Source organism: Myotis brandtii, unplaced genomic scaffold (genome assembly GCF_000412655.1).
Source record: "Myotis brandtii unplaced genomic scaffold, ASM41265v1 scaffold303, whole genome shotgun sequence".
In the NCBI taxonomy this organism is placed as follows: Eukaryota; Metazoa; Chordata; class Mammalia; order Chiroptera; family Vespertilionidae; genus Myotis; species Myotis brandtii.
The window spans coordinates 989,376-1,005,282 of record NW_005361573.1 but is presented as its reverse complement, the minus strand read 5'-3'; the positions used below and the strand labels follow the sequence as shown (position 1 = coordinate 1,005,282).

At 51.0% G+C, this 15,907-nt stretch overlaps 1 protein-coding gene across 1 annotated transcript in view; it reads right to left on the bottom strand.

Moving 5' to 3' along the window:
• Positions 1 to 13,939, bottom strand: part of SGSM1 (small G protein signaling modulator 1) — a 51,663-nt gene extending 37,724 nt beyond the window's left edge. The window contains exons 1-3 of the mRNA XM_014542420.1: positions 13,857 to 13,939; positions 12,718 to 12,817; positions 210 to 285 (exon numbers count right to left, since the gene is read on the bottom strand). Of these exons, the coding sequence (XP_014397906.1) occupies positions 210 to 285; positions 12,718 to 12,817; positions 13,857 to 13,939 (259 nt within the window). The remainder of the gene's footprint in view (positions 1 to 209; positions 286 to 12,717; positions 12,818 to 13,856) is intronic.
• Between the last annotated feature and the right edge of the window lie 1,968 nt (positions 13,940 to 15,907).

The window sequence follows — 15,907 nt, the reverse complement described above, 5'->3', positions numbered from 1 at the left end:
GGGGTCCAGAGGTTATGCTTAATTTCCTCTCTAAACTTTTCTGTATTTCCCAATTCCCTAATGAAGGAATCCAAAAATACCTTCAAAGTTACAAAGCAAAAAAAAAAAAAAAAAAAACATGAGGTGAGAATTCTTGCTCAAACATGCCCTCCCCAAGGCAGCCCACAGAGGAAGAAGCCACTGTTCAAGGCCACGGGCCACAGACTCACCACAGAAGGAGATGATGTGGCTGCTGTCTTCGTGGACAAACTTCCGTGTGACGGCCTCCTCCATGATCTGCTTCACCTGGAAGGCAGAGGCAGCTGGAGGGGAGACCCCAATGCGACCTGGGGTGCAGACACCCCTGGGGCCTTCCCAGGCTGTCTGGAGAATTTTGATAACTGCTTCCCTTCTACACCCTAAGCACCATGTCTTCTGTAGATCCAAGGCCTGTGGCCTGGGATAGCTGCACCCTTCACATTTTACTGCATCATTCTTTCAGGCTCCTTGTATGGCAGGCTTTTTCTCAGGTGTCACCCAAGATGTCATCTCCTTCCCTGACCACATCATCTGAGGCAGCCCTCCCGCCTCCATCCATCTCATTCTAGAAAGAACACTCACACTATTCCCATCCCAAGTGTTGTTACTGTCTGCCTCCTTCTTCTAGAATATACATGCCCGAGGGCAGGGCCTGGTCTGCCTTGTTCGCTGCTGTGCCCATGGGGCCTGGTGCATAGTAAGAACAGTGCCTGGTGCACACAGTAAGTGCTCAATAAATATTTTCTAAATGAGTGGATGAATGAATGAACGAACGAATGAACAAAACAGGTATATAAAAGAATCAGGAGGGTGCTGTGTAAAAGCTCAGCCCTGGAAGCTGGCAGACCTGGTTTCAAATCCCTAGTCGTCACTTGCCAGCTGGATCTGTGATCTTATTTGGGGAAACAGAGGCTCGGGGAAGTGAAGCGACTCACCCAGAGAAGGGGAGCCGGCCCAGAGTGGAGACAGAACTCCAGCCTGCGTCTGACTCCCAGGCTACATGCTTTCCCTACCAGATTCAGTCACTCAACAAATCCTTCTCAAGCACCTCTGATGTGCCAGACAGGGATCCGGTCCTGACAGGGCAGCTTTCACTGGACGGGAAGCCCCTCCAGTGAGGCCCGAGGCAGGACAAGCTAAGAGAGATGCAGGATCCAGCAGCCCAGCACCAGCTGGGAACGGGTTCAAACACTATTGCTTAAGCTCACCCAGACCCACTGAATCAGATGGTGTTTATCAAGCCTTCCAGGTGATTCTCAAGCACTCGGACTGCAGTAGAAGACTGGAGGGGAAGGAGGAGGAGGGGGAAAGTAGGGAAAGAAGAGGAGCGGGGAGGATCTTAAATGATCTCCCACAATCCTTAAGGAAGAGCCGGAGCAGTCAGAGCTCCTGTCCAGGGACCCTCCCACACAGCCAGCCCCCCTCTCCTGGCTTCTCCCTCGCCGGTTTCTGGTCCTCCTTGCCCCCATTAACAGTCGCGGGGTGCTGCCCCCTTCCTTGTCTCCCGGCATCCCTCGCCTCCGTCAATAGCCCCTTTATTAAAGTCACCTTAATTTACTCCGTTTGGGGGAACCATCTGCTTCCTAGTGGCACCTTGACTACACTCGCTGTGTCCAGTCCACACTGCAAAGCAGAGCAGGCTGTTTACCGTTGTGGATCCTGAATCTCAGGAAGGGCAACCCCTCTCTCAGCCACACAGCCGGTAAGTGCTACAGGGAGGAGCCCGCGGCTGTCTGGCCCCAGGCCTCCTGTCCTGGGGATGGATCTCAGGCAGTGGGTGATGCAGGTGGGACTGCAGCACCAAGGGTTCCAGCAAGTGAGGACTCCCCCTACCACCCCGCTGGCTGCCAGCCGTGGGCTAGAACCTCGTCCTAGTTAATAACAAGCTGAGCCTGAGGCCAGGAGAGGAGATTAAAAAGGCAATGCGGATGGGCGCCTTCCCCAGAAGGTCACTGAGAGTCTAACAGAAGACTGCACTGCCTCACTGCAGGACGAAAGATGCTGCTCCCCATCCCAGGGGACAGACCACACAGACCTGTGAGCAAGGGCAGAGGGCCAGGCAGCCACAGAACCTCCGAAATTCAGCTCAACCACCTTTCCCCCTCAGCCTCCCAGCCATGGGCTTGAACTTGGTCAGCATTTCTGAAGGACCTGGAGGTGGTCTGGAGATGGGGGCGAAAGCAATGTGGCATCCCGGCTCCTGGCAACCTGTGTGGTTTTCTAAGCTTTGGCCCAGAAACCACGCCCCATTCAGGAAGCACAGAGGCAACGCTGTGGTTGGTGCCTTCAGAGTCACACAGACCTCCATTTACATCCCAGCTCGGGCACTCAGTCCTAGGTGAGCCCAGCCAAGTAATGCACCCCTGCTGGTGTCTGTTTCCTCTTCCATAAGCGGACCGATCATCCTGTGGGCTGTGATGAGGATTCAATGTGCTGTTACATGTGAAAAGGCAGGCTGGGCTAGCAAACAGTCGGGAGTTTTATGACACTGAAGTTCAGGTTTCATTTTGTTTGTTTTCTGAGCATTCACCATGCTCCAGGGACTGATTGTAGGCACAACCTTAATGAGGTAGTTTCCCGAATTATTCCCATTTTACAGATGGGGAAACTGAGACACAGAAAGATTAGATCACCCAACAAAAGGTCACGCAGAGGAGGCGGGATTCAGACCGGGGGTCTTTGTTCCCCATTTTACAGATGGGGAAACTGAGACACAGAAAGATCACCCAACAAAAGGTCATGCAGAGGAGGCGGGATTCAGACCTTTGTTTGTCTGGAGGCCATTCAGAACCAATGCTTTTGTTACTTCCCAGCTTACAGTAGAGAGAACGCTTACTGAGTGCCTCCTATGCACCAGGTGCTTTGTATAGAACATTTTCTTTAATCCTCACAAAAGCATTATTTTCCCATTTAAAAGATAGATAAACTGAGGCTCAGAGAGTTTATGCAGTTTGCCCGAAGGGCAAACAGCCAGGAAGGGGCCCACTTGGGATCTGAACCCAGATCTGTCTGAGGGCCCGACCTGGAGCTCCGCCGCCTGCCCCGCCCTGTACTGGGTCAGGCCCTCTGAAATCCCAAGGTGGTGAGAAACCTGTGAGAAGGGATTCCTCAGTCTCTCCGAACTTAGGGACCAAAAGAAGCACGGACCTGGGAGTCAGGATCTGACTCCGCCCACCACTTCCTGTGGGGGAAGAGGGGACCTCAAAAGTCGAAATGGTCAAGAAGCTTTTATCCTCCTCTGGCACCCATTCTCAGGAGTCTGCCAACAGCTGCTTCAATGATGGGGCTCTCATTGAACATCCGTTTGGACCTAGATTAGCCCTGAACACTGAGCCATGTTAAGGACAAGATGTCAGGAGGCAGCTGAAAGGGGCTAAGAGCTCAGAATGTGGAGTCACTGACCTGAGCTCAAACCCTGGGCCATTCACCATCCGCATGATGCTGGACCAGGTTCCCCATCTGCAAAATGGAGACAACAGCACCCCTACCTCACAGGGGTAATGAGAGGCTTGAAGGAGATCATGGAGACAGTACCTGCACCAGGCACCTGGTAGGAATTCTACAAACTGTAGGGACTCTTGAGTCTACAGTAACTATTCAGTCCACACCCTGGCCCACAATGGATGTTCCAAATCAAGGCCTCACTGGCCTGCGGGCCTGGCCTGGCCCCGCCCCTCCACGTCAGACCTCAGAGCGCATGCCCACCCCATCTCCAGTCCCACCCTGCAAACCTTTGGAAACCAGCCCCGCCCTCCCGCCATCCCTCCCTCTTCCTGCAAATATTTAAACAACATAAAAGGAGGATTAATCTCAGGCAGGGAAATCCTGGCCAATATGCAAAGCAGGAAGGAAGGCTCCTGGGGCTCCCAGGCTTGCCCCGTCTACTCCCCTCCTCATATCTGCCACCTGCCCACACCCAGGTATCCTCATGCTGCCCACCTTGAACCCTGCCAGGTCCCAAACGAACTTGCTACTCCTCTCCACCCAGCTGTGTTCATGCTCTCTAATCTTCGAAAGGAAATAACATGGCCCAGTGTTCAGGGCTATCAAAAGGATTGTGGAAAATGCAGGCCGAGGGCCTCAAAGGACCCAGAACAGATTGGCACCATCTAAAGGGAGGCACTAGTGCACTGAGTAAGAACATGAGCTTGAGAGCCACCAGGCCCAGTTCAAACTCCAGTTAAGCCATTGGCTGGGTGACTTCAGGCCTCAGTCTCCTCATCTGTGAAATGGGGGTGAAACCCACACCACCTCTCAGGGCTGCTATGTGAGAATTTCCTAAAAACGTGTGCAGAGCTCTGGGTGTTTTGTCTCGAAGGGTGTTTTCTGGTTTCTGTCTGAAAGAGCTGCAGATGATACCAGTCTTTGCAGATGACACTCACCAAGGTCTCCACTACTCAAACTGATAATCACCGGACCTGGTTTCAAAGAAGAATGCAGACAGGATATTGGAGTTGGATCTGCAGATGTTTCATGATTATTTCTGGTAATATATTTTTCACTGTTTGTGAGCTGATGGCCACTGAAAGATAGCAGCAGTCAGAGGAAATCACCAGGACCCAACGAGAAGAATCATCAGGGTGTTTCATTAACAAGGATCAAATAGATGCCTGAGTAATGGAGAAACCAACACACATTGCCTCAGGATGATCTTCTATTAAACCTGGACGCCTTTGGGCCTGCTTAAAGTCTCTTGAGAGTTTCTAAATATAAATTCCTGCTTTAAAAACTTAAAACAAAACATGCACAGAGCTCAAAAAAGGGTGAGGGCTCAGACCACCCTGTCTAAAATAGAGTGTCTGGCTTGACGCTCGGCCTGACTTTCCCACACCTCTGGGGGTTTATCCATCTAGTGTCTGTCTTCCCACGTAGATCTTGAGCCCCTAGGACAGTGCCTGGCACGTGGAAAGTGCTCACTATCTGTTTGGTGACCACTCTGATGAATAACACTAGTACCAGCAGCCAGTGCTTACGGACCTCGGCTCCAGGCAGTGTCCTAAGGCCTTCTGACACCTGATCTTGTTTGCTATGTGTAAGCCTGGGGTCGGCAAACTTTTTCTGTAAAGAGGCAGACAGCAACTATTTCAGGCTTTGAGCTAGGGCTGCCAGATAAAATGCAGGGTGCCCAGCGAAATCCAAATTTCAGATAAAAAAGGATTTTTTTTTTTTTTAGTATATGTACCAAATATGGAACACACACGAAAAGATTTGTTGTTTTTCTGAAATTCAAATTTAACCAGGCATTCTGAAATTTTATTTGCTCAATCTGCAAAACTGTTTTCAATCATAACCGTCTATGCCGCATAATCTCTTTTGTTTTTACAACCCTTTGAGAAAGTCAAAACTGTTCTTGGCTCAGGAGCAGTACATAAACAGGCTGGATTTGGCCCACAGGGCCCCCTGGTTTAAAGCACCCGGTACAGGGCCTGTGGCACAGAGCAGACTTAAATAAACATCATCGAGCTGCCACCTGCTCCTCAGAGGCCTTGCTGCCTCAGCCCTGACTCAGGTGGTGGGTGCCTGGCAGTGCAGGTGGGTGAGTAATGCTGAACCAGCACTGGCCTATGAGAGGGAGGCCCCCAGGCAACCTGACTCTTACATTTGTAAGAAACTCAGGGGTGGAGAGAATGGTTAAATTGGGTTGCCTGGGGGGCCTTGGGGTGGCTTTAAAAATAACTCTCAGCCTTTAGGGAAAAGAGGGGGGTGACTCAAAGGCCCCTTGACAACCACTAGGGCTAGAGGGGTGAGCTGAGGGTGGCTGTGCCGCTCTCCGCAGGCACCCCAGCTCCTGAGAACAAATGCACACACCTGGCCCTGGTCAGGGCATCGTCCCCATACACCAAGGTTGCGGGTTCCATCTCTGGTCATGGCACATACAAGAATCAACCAATGAATGCATAAATAAGTAGCACAACAAATGGATGTTTATTTCTCTTTTTTTCCTTCTCTCTCTCTCTCTCTCTCTCTCTCCCCCCCCCATTCCCTCCCTCCCTCCTTTCCTCTCACATAAAATCAACAAATATATTAAGGAGTGTTCTTGTTTCTATTAAACAAGTATCAATGGGACATTGGGTGGGTAGGGAGGTCAGGAGGGCTTCCTAAAGGAGGTGACAGTCCAGATCTGAAGTACGAGTAGAAAGAAACGCTCTGGGGCCTCGGTTTCTCCAACTTCAAAGCAGAGGGGAAAGCTCGCCCCTGCAACTGCCCCCACAGAGCCGCCTTGGAGCTCAGAGGAAGGAACAAGTGTACGGACAATGCGGCGTGGAAAGAGCTGGCGGCTGTTTATTTTTAATTTGTTATGAGCGAGGCATGCAGGAGGTGAGAGGCAGGAGGGGCAGGAGCAGGGCTGATGGTGGGTGGGGGAAATAGGAATATTTTAGGAAGCTCCCAAGCCTAAACACCAACAGACACGATGCAGGGGCTGGGGGAGGATGGTGCCACCCTGCAAGCTGTGACTGTTTTCATGGTGTGGCCCAATCTCCCTTTCCTGCCAAATCCTCTCCCTTCCCCTTCCCACATGCCGATCTCTGGCTGCACGTGCCATTCCGCTGTGTGACCCAGGAGACTCCACCTCCACCTGGCCTTTGCTGGCACAGTCCCATCCACCTGATATTCCCATCCCTTCCCACCTCCATCTCCAGCTCTGGAAAAACCACCCAATCCTCTAGGACCTGGCGCCCTTCGTTTTATTCCGTCCTTAAACCTCTGAAGTTGACATTATCACCACCCCTATCCCCCTTTATGGCTATGAGTATTGGGTTCTGGAGTCAAACTTCCAGAATTCAAATCCCAGCTCTTGCACTCGTGATCTTGCGCAAATCATATCCCTTCTCTGAGCCTCAGCATTCCCATCAGTAAAATGGGTGACATTAGTACTTGCCTCATAGGTGTAATGCATCAAAAGCATTAAATACAATAGCAGCCGCATAGTAAGTTTTATGTAATGACAACCAGCATTTATTTATAAAGTTTTTTCACTGTGTGCTGGCACCGAGCTTAGGGGCATTATTTCACCTAATCCTCAGGGTAATTAGGTGAGATGGGTACAGTTACCCTCCCCGTCTTACAGGCAAGGAAACAGAGTCTTGGTGAGGTTAAATGACTTGCCCAAGAGCCCGTGGCTTGCAAACGGCAGGATGGAGATTCAAACCCTGACTGCCTGCCCTGTACAGAACTTGGCACATAGTAGGTTCACCCACAGGTGCTTCCCACAAGCCGAGTAGGAGCTTTACATACACGAGCCTAAAGAATCAAAACCACCATGCAACACAGGTGTCCCATTTTCCCACGGAGGCAGCTGATCTGGGAGGGGCAGAGATCATCTGGCTGTGAAGACGCTGGGATTTGAATCAAGGTCTCCTACTCCCCTGTCCCAGGTCAAAGTGGGGACCCAAGCAGCCAGGTGGCCAATGCACCTGCTCCCTTAGCCCACGTCAGCCGAGTGTCACATTCACAGTCAACTCCCTGCTCCCAGAACCAGGGTCCAGCAGCACCTGCCAGCCTCCACCTTTGCCCCAGGCATCATTTCTCATCTCTCCCAGGACACCCGGCACCTCCTAGCTCCCTCTCTGTCACATGTCTGTTCCCAAAAGGAGATGCGTGGTAAAAACAAACAAACAAACAAACAAACAAAACCTGTCCAACCTGAAATGCTTATTACAGAGTGAAAGAAGCTAATCTAAATAGGCGACCTACTGTGTGGTTCCAAGTATATGACATTCTGGATAAGGCAAAACTATGGAGCCAGCTGAAAGACCAGGGTTGCCAGGGGTTGGCAGGGAAGGAGGGATGAACAGGCAGAACACAGAGGATTTAAGGGCAGGGAAACCATTCTGTATGATATTACAGTGGTGGACGCATGCCATCATGAATTTGCCAAAACCCATAGAATGGGCACCACTGACAGTGAACCCAAATGTACCCGTGGACTGTGGGTAACAATGACCCACTCTGGTGCAGGATGTTGGTAGTAGGGGAGGCTGTGCGTGTAGGAATAGGGGGTATATGAGAAATCTCTGTACTTACCACTCTATTTTTAATGTGAACCTAAAACTGCTCTAAAAAAATCAAAGAAAAATAATGTCCTTTCCTCGCTCTGCCACTAATGGAGGATGTCAGCAGGGATCGCGACCTTTCAGCAGACTTCCTCGCTCTGCCACTAATGGAGGATGTCAGCAGGGACCTTTCAGCAGAAAGGCTAAGCTCCTCCTTCCAGATGGGCACCTCCACACCCCCCGCTCATGGCCTGCCAGGGGCTTTGGGGCCTTCACAGAGAGGAGCCTGAGGGCATCTGGCAGGAGCTCGGCAACCACTGGCCAATGGCTCAGAGCGTCCTTCTCTGGACTCTCTCACTCAGGTCCTGGACAGCCTTGCCTCACCCTCCTGCCCAACCCTCCATCCTGCCCTGACATCCTCGGATACCGAAAGCAAAGCCACAGGAGTGTCCTCCACAGTTGCACCCCTGTGATGGGAGTGAGCGAGAGGGGAGGGGACATCAAGGCTAAAGCAGTGGTATGTGGATCGCAGGAGTGTTAGGAAACTCCTCCCTCCAGCTCCTCCCTCTAACCTGGCCTCACTGTGGCTGGAGGGCTGGCAGGAGACGGGAATGCCTCCCACTCAGCTGCTGCCACCCTGGCCCCAGTTAATCATTTACTGGTGCGCTACAAACAGGCGCCAGCACTGTGCCCTAACAGCACACAGACTGGCCAACCTGTCTCAACCTGGATAGAGGGGTATTCTGGGGCTGAGAATGGGGTTCCCATAAACGGGCCTCCCATCACCGCCCTGCACAGGAGCCTCAGACAGCCCCTGACAAAGGGGGTTCCCCCAGTGCCTGATCCTGGAGCATTCGCCTGGGGGCACCTTGGCGAAGGACCTTCTGGCCAACACTCCCACGCAGTCACGGCTGGAGATGACGGGGCCTTGAAGACAATGCCAGGCCACCCCCCACTCCCAGAGAAAACAGCACCGTGTGTCACGTTCCCAGCCCACATCCTGGAGACCAGACAGCTTTCTCCTGGGTACGCTGCCCACTGCGTGTGGCAGCTCCCCTGGCAACGCGCCCCACTTCCAGACCCACGGGCCTCATGCACGAGAAACATACACACAGACTCTCAAGCGTACCTAGATTCTCTGGAAGGCTGCCCAGACTTCGGGGGCCGGGCAGCTATAGGAAAGTAAGAAATGAGATTCACAGATGGTTGCTTAAAACACACACAGCGTGAACCAGAAAACAGACCAGCCACCTCTACGCAGGCTTAGGAGGAAAAGCAGTTGAATCTTCTCTAAAGACTGGATTAGCATCCTGGCTCCGCCTACCAGTTGTGTGACCTGACTTCACTTCCCTGTGTTTTCCTTTACTCCCTGGAATACGGGAAAATAAATAGGATCTACCCCTCTGAGGCTTTAGTATTAAATATGTTAATGGATGTAAAGCATTTAACACGAAGTCTAGGACACGACACAACCTCTGGAAATGCTCTAACCCCGTGTTGTCCAACTGTAAGAATCACTAGCCACACATGGCTTCTGAGTACTTGAAACATAGCTAATTGGCAAAGTTTTTGTTTTTTAATACTCACCTGAGGACATGTTTTTATTGATTTTTAGAGGAAAAGGAAGGGAGAGAGAGAGAAACAATGATGTGAGAAACATAGATCTGGTGCCTCCCACAGGCACCCCAACCAGGGACTGAACCTGAAACCTAGGTATGTGCCTTGACAGGAATCGAACCCGCAACCTTTGTGATATACGGGATGACATTCTAACCAACTGAGCCCCCACCCAGGACAGGAAGTATTATTGGTTTAATTATACATAATTTAAATATAAGTAGGCACATGTGACTTGTGGCTCACATTGGACAGTGCAGACCTGGAACATAGTAGGTACCCAATAAATGCTAATTATGATTATCATTAGGGGTTGTTACATTGGAGGCTCACTGGGTTAGAAATTAGGAGGCACCATTTCATTCTGAGCATGGCGCTGTATTGTGCTGACCTATGTATCCTGGCATATTACAGGGTGGTTCTCAACCGCATTTGGATATTTGGGTTGTGGACCACTTAGAGGTACTAATGATAGCTGAGGATACCCTCTCCACACACCAAGTACAAAGTGTTGATACAATTTCAGGGCTCTGTACACCCCCCGAGTAGAAATCTCTCACCCTCATCCGGCAGACACCTGGCACACAGGTACCCAGGCAGCACCTGGGATCACAGCCAGGCACAGAGCACAAGAGTGGATACGTCCACTGTTAGAGGCTGGGCTCCAAAGGCAGGGACCCTCACTCCTTTGAGATGGACATTTGTGACTTCTCTGCCTGGTTTCCATCTCTGTCTGGTCCTTTCCCCTTGACTCTCCTCTGGGACCCCTTCGCTCTCAGAGATCTGACTCCACACTTCACCTCTCAGACTGGACCAATCAGAGCACTCCATCCCACAGTGATTGGCACCAAAGAAGCACTTGAGCCAAACTGGTCCAACGAGAACTAAGACTTTTGCTTGAACCATGGGGAAGGGGCAGCTCTCTTTCTGTTGTGATGCCAAGTTGGCAGATTGTGCCCTGAGAGCTGCTGGGAAACATTCTACCTCCCCACAGAGAGGGGCAGAACCTAAAGCCAACACAGAGACAGGAAGCACGGAGAGATGGAGAGATGGGGGTCCTCATGACACCACTGGAAAACCTGGATACAGCTGTACCTGAAGCTGGACTCATCCAAACCTCCCCAAACTCCTATTTTTAGTGTCTCTTTTTCCTTTTCACTTTGTGTTGATATGTTTACTTATTGTTCCAGCTAGTTTTGTGAGCAAGTTATTATCCAACTTGAAATGAATGGAGCTCACTAAACTATCTTGTTCTGCTGCTTCTCAGCTATGTAACCTTGGTCCGGCTTCTTAACCTCGTCAGTAAAGAGGAGTTTCTATTTGTACCTACTCTATAGGAAGACTGCTTTGTGGGCTGAATGAGATAAAGTAAATCATTGTTTAAGAAATGGTAGTTGCTATAATTCTAAATTACTAGTTAAACATAATTTACTAAGTAATTAAAGAAGAATTCACTCAGTGCCCAAGCATCACCAAGTCTCTTGAACTCTTAGGACTTCAATTCTCTGATTTTTAAACGGAGCCTTACTGCAAAAGGACCTGTTCCTGTCCTTTGTAAACACCCACAATCTGAATTCCTTCAAGATTTTGCAAAGAAAAGGCACAAAAAGCTATTCATCAAGTATATATATATACTTGGGGGCGGGGGTGGGCGAGAGGAGAGAAACATACTAGGAGAGAGAGAGAGAGAGAGAGAGAGAGAGAGGCGAGAGGAGAGAAACATACTAATAGATTTGCTCTTCCCCTATTTATGCAGTCATTGGCTAATTCTTATACGTTCCCTAACCAGGGATCAAACCCGAAATCTTGCCTATGGGGACGATGCTCTAACCAACTGAGCTACCCGGCCATAGCCCATCTCCTATCTTCTTGTATTATCAAAAGAAAGAAAAATACGCTGGTCCCCACTGGAGTTCAGCACTCTCAGCCGCCTCACCCAGGGGCTCCTAGCGGCTAAGTGGCAGGGCCAGCAGGCTCATGGGGGTTTCTGACCTCCTGGGCTGAGGGATTTCCTCAAGGGGCCAATGAGCAACTGGACCCAGAGGGAGGATCCAGCTGCCCACCCCGGATGGCCATACAGCCAGTCAAGACTCAGTCCTCCTGATTCCTACCCAAGGGCTCGTCCCTTTGGATCCCATAAACACACCTTCCCAGTCTACAGCACTGCTCCTGTGGCCACGGCACCCCCAGCCCAGGGTTTACCCGGGGAGAACAAGATCCCATGCTGAGAGCACCTGCAACTTCAGGTGGGATCAGAAAGGGCAGCAAAATGTCCTTATGGAACTGAGCCTATCTGGCTCCTAACTGGGTGAGCCAAGCACAAATTCTGTTGAATGCCTGGCAGGCAGGGATGGCACACCGCACTGCTGTGTGGTCGGTGATGCCCCCACTCTCAGATGCACCAGGAAACTGAAGCCAGAGAGATTCACGCAGCTACTGATGGCATGGCCAAGACCTGAACTCAAAGGGTGGCCCTTTCCCTGACTCCACTCTCAGACAGCTCATAACCACATGTGGGTCACTGATTTTGGCTCCAGAGTGATGAAAAGCAGGGTTCTGAAACCAGCCCCCCAAGCTGTGCCATTGATGATCTCCGCTCCCTTAGGCCAATTATTTGCCATCTCTGTGTCTCAATTTCCTTATCTACAAGGGAGAGTGTTTACCCACCTCAAGGGGTGTTGAAATAATTAAATGAGGTCACTCATATAAAATGCTCAGTAAATGGTGTTTTAAAAAAAACTTTATCCCATTAGAATGGCTGGAGCCCTTGGTTTCCTTAAAGTGAAGTAAAGGCTCCCAAAAAGTCTTATCAGCTATTGAGTTTTAATAAGTCTTAAATACGGACTTGGCAAATTCAGAAGACAGAAAATATCAGAAAGACTTGGCTCTCAGAGAGTGATGTCAGCCAAATTAGATGACTCGAGGTTCTTAGAGTCCTGGATCTTGTCCAACCTTGTCCACTTAGAAAGCAGGAGAAGGAGACAGGGAGAGGGGATCTGCTAGGAGGCCACAGGTAGTAGGAGCAGAGTTGGGACAAAGACTCGGGTGTCCTCACTCCCCATGGTGATGGCAAAAGTGTCCTTCCTACCTGCCAACCAGCACCAAATGCTACCCCCCTCTCCCGGAGCCCCTCGGAGGTCACTGCAGTGGAGACCCAGCCAGAGTGCACGGGAGACAGAACCTGCTTTCACACTGAGCCAGGGGGCTAAAGCCCAAGGCATCACTATCAGAAGCTCCTGGAAGCTGCATTGTCCGAGACCTGGAAAAAAAATATCAAAATGCACCGACAGATATGGTTGCATTATTCATAAAGAGAAGTTCTGCCGTCTTAAGCCTGAAAGCACAACGCACAGAAATGGTTTGAGTCAACCCTGCCAGCAGCAGAGAGCCCCAAAATATCCCATCCAGATGTCTAGAATCCTTCTGCAAGCATTTCTGGAACCCCTACTTGGCCCAGCAGGGGAGTAAAGGGAGAGCTGTGATTTCCTGCCCAAGATTGGAAGCTCAGAGAACAAGACAGAAGTTTCCTCTCTAGCCTAATGACTTTGTGCCACCCCCATTTGTTACCTACAATGATCGCTTGCCCAGCAGCCTGAGCAGCCTACAGCATAGGTGAGTTCATGTTCCCCTCTTGCTCAAACCCTCTCATGGCTCCCATTCGCTCAGAATAAAAGCCAAAGCTTCTGAGGGATGATTAGCTTCCTGCTCCTTCTCTGACCTCAGCTCCTCCTCCTCTTCCTCCTCCTCCTCCATTTTTACTTCCCTCCAGCCGCATTGGCCCCCTTGCTATTTTTGACTCAAGGCCTTTGCACATGCTGTTCCCTCTGTTAGGAACACTCTTCCTGCAGTCATCAGGGTGGCTCCCTCCTTTCCTTCTGCTCATGTCACCCCATCAGAGAGGCCATCCCTGACCCTCCTCTGGTGATCCCTTCTCGCCACTCTCCAGCCCTTCCCAGCTTTATTTCTTCATAGTGCTTGTCACTCCTAACATATATTTACTAGAGGCCTGGTGCATGGATTCGTGCATGGGCGGGGTCCCTCAGCCTGGCCTGTGCCCTCTGGCAATCCGGAACCCCTGGGGGATGTCAGACTGCCGAAGCAGCAGGAGGCTGGGGAGGAGCCTCAGCCGGACTGGGCACAGCTCCACTGCTGCTTGCCCCACTGCACCTGCTGCCGCTGCTGCTTGCTCGGTAGCACTGCCATGGAGGCGGGAGAGGCTCCCGTCACCGCAGCTGCACTTGCCGGGCACAGCTCCACTGCTGCTTGCCCCACTGCACCTGCCGCCGCCACTTGCTCAGTAGCACTGCCATGGAGGCGAGAGAGGCTCCCATCACCGCAGCTGCACTCGCCAGCCAGCCGTGACCCTAGCTTCTGGCTGAGCAGCGCTCCCACTGTGGGGGTGCACTGACCACCAGGGGGTAGCTCCTGCGTTGAGCGTCTGTCCCCTGGTGGTCAGTGCGTGTCAGAGCGACCGGTCGTTCCGGTCATTCGGTCATAACAGTCACTTAGGCTTTTATATATAGAGATTGCTTATCTCTCTGACCCCCAACTGGACTGTGTGCTTCATGAGAGCATGTGCACGGGGATGTTGCTTTGCTCACTTCCCAATCTGTAGATCCTAGAACAGTGCCTGGCACACAGTAGATAGTCAATAAATATTTGTGGAAGGAAAGGAAAGTGGGAGAGACAGGAGGAGGGGAGGAAGAGAGGAGGGAAAGTAAAGGAGGAAAGAAGAGAAGAAGTTTTCGTCTAAGAACTAACAGAAAGGGTCCATCCTGGTCCCTGCCATCAGCTGAAAATTCCTTAAGTACAATTCTACACAAGACCCTCCTTGCTCATCAGTCCTCTATAGCTCCCCACTGTCTAATGGAGCAGACAATGCAGCCTGGCATTCACAGCCCTGCACAAGCTAGAACTAATGGAATCTTCCTGCCTCATCTCCTTCCCCTGCACACACCTAAACCCAAGCCGTTTCCAGGGACTCTGCTGAAGCTCATGGCTCCCTACCACTGCCCTCGGTGAATCTGGGTCATGAAGCCATCCTCCAGGTCCTGACACAGTCGGATTTGAATCCTGGCCTCTCTGTGGACTGCCTGTCCCAAGAGTGAAGAAGGAGACACTTGGGGAACCTTCGAGACAGTGCTCAGCACAGAGGCTTCTCAATCTCAACAGCAGTGCCACTGTGGGCTGGATCCTTTGTGGTGGGGCCATCCTGTTATTACAGGAAGTGGAGCAGCATCCCTGGCCTCTACCTATCACCTGCTAGGAGCAACCACAGGTGTGACAACCATGTCTCTACACATTGCCAGATGTCCTCTGGGTAAGGCTGCCAGATCCAGCAATGTATACTTATACTAAAAATTATTCATTATCTGAAATTCAATTTAATTGTGTGACCTACCTGTATGTCATCTGGTAACCCTACCTGGGGGGAAAAATTAAGAACCTTCATTATGAACCACTGGGTTGAAGTGGAATCACCATGGCATCCCAGTAGTAACATCAGTGGTTTCTCTCACTTTCCTCCTACCTTCTTAGAAAGTCCAGCCCACCTCCCCCATCCTATCACCTTCCAGGGCACCGGAGGTTCAGCTCCCCAAACAAGCCCAGCTCAGCCCTTGTGTTAAAGGCTCCTCCTGTCTCCTTCCTGGGGTCTGCCCTCCGGCCAGCAAGCCCCTGCCTTCTTTCCACCAATTAAGTGGTCTCCTAATCCCAGCCTGGAGGCAGGAAAACAAGGCAGTTAGTCACTTTGCTTCCTTTATCAACTCTGAGTCACATGGCTAGCTCCTTTAATGGCAGTCGTCATGGCAACGGGAAGCCAGTGCCTGCTCTCTCTGGAAACCAAAACAAAATTAAGTGGTGGAGGTGGGGAGAGAAAGGAGTCAGGATAGCGCTGGTTGGGTTTACTAGTAACTGGAGGAAATCATGCTGGGTCAACCCTGTCTCCAGCTTTCCCTAGGTGGCATCGGGGAGATGGAAAAATAAGATGCCTGCCCTGGTAAAGCGCAGGCTAATGTGGTGGGTGTTTTCACATTGTTTATCCTGATGGTTGAGTAATTTTCATCTCCAGTATGAATAAACTGAAGCCCAGACACTTGGGAATGTAAAGAGGGATGCTCATCCGAGACTGTGCAATTTACAAGCCATCAATGTGAGCTTCTCCCTCTTCTTTCCATGTTCCCCAAGTCCTCCCCACTCCTTCCCTCTCGCTTTTAGGACAGGACCAAGTGCTCTGTCCACATTGTTCTCCTTTCTCTTGGAACTCCCCCTACTCCGAG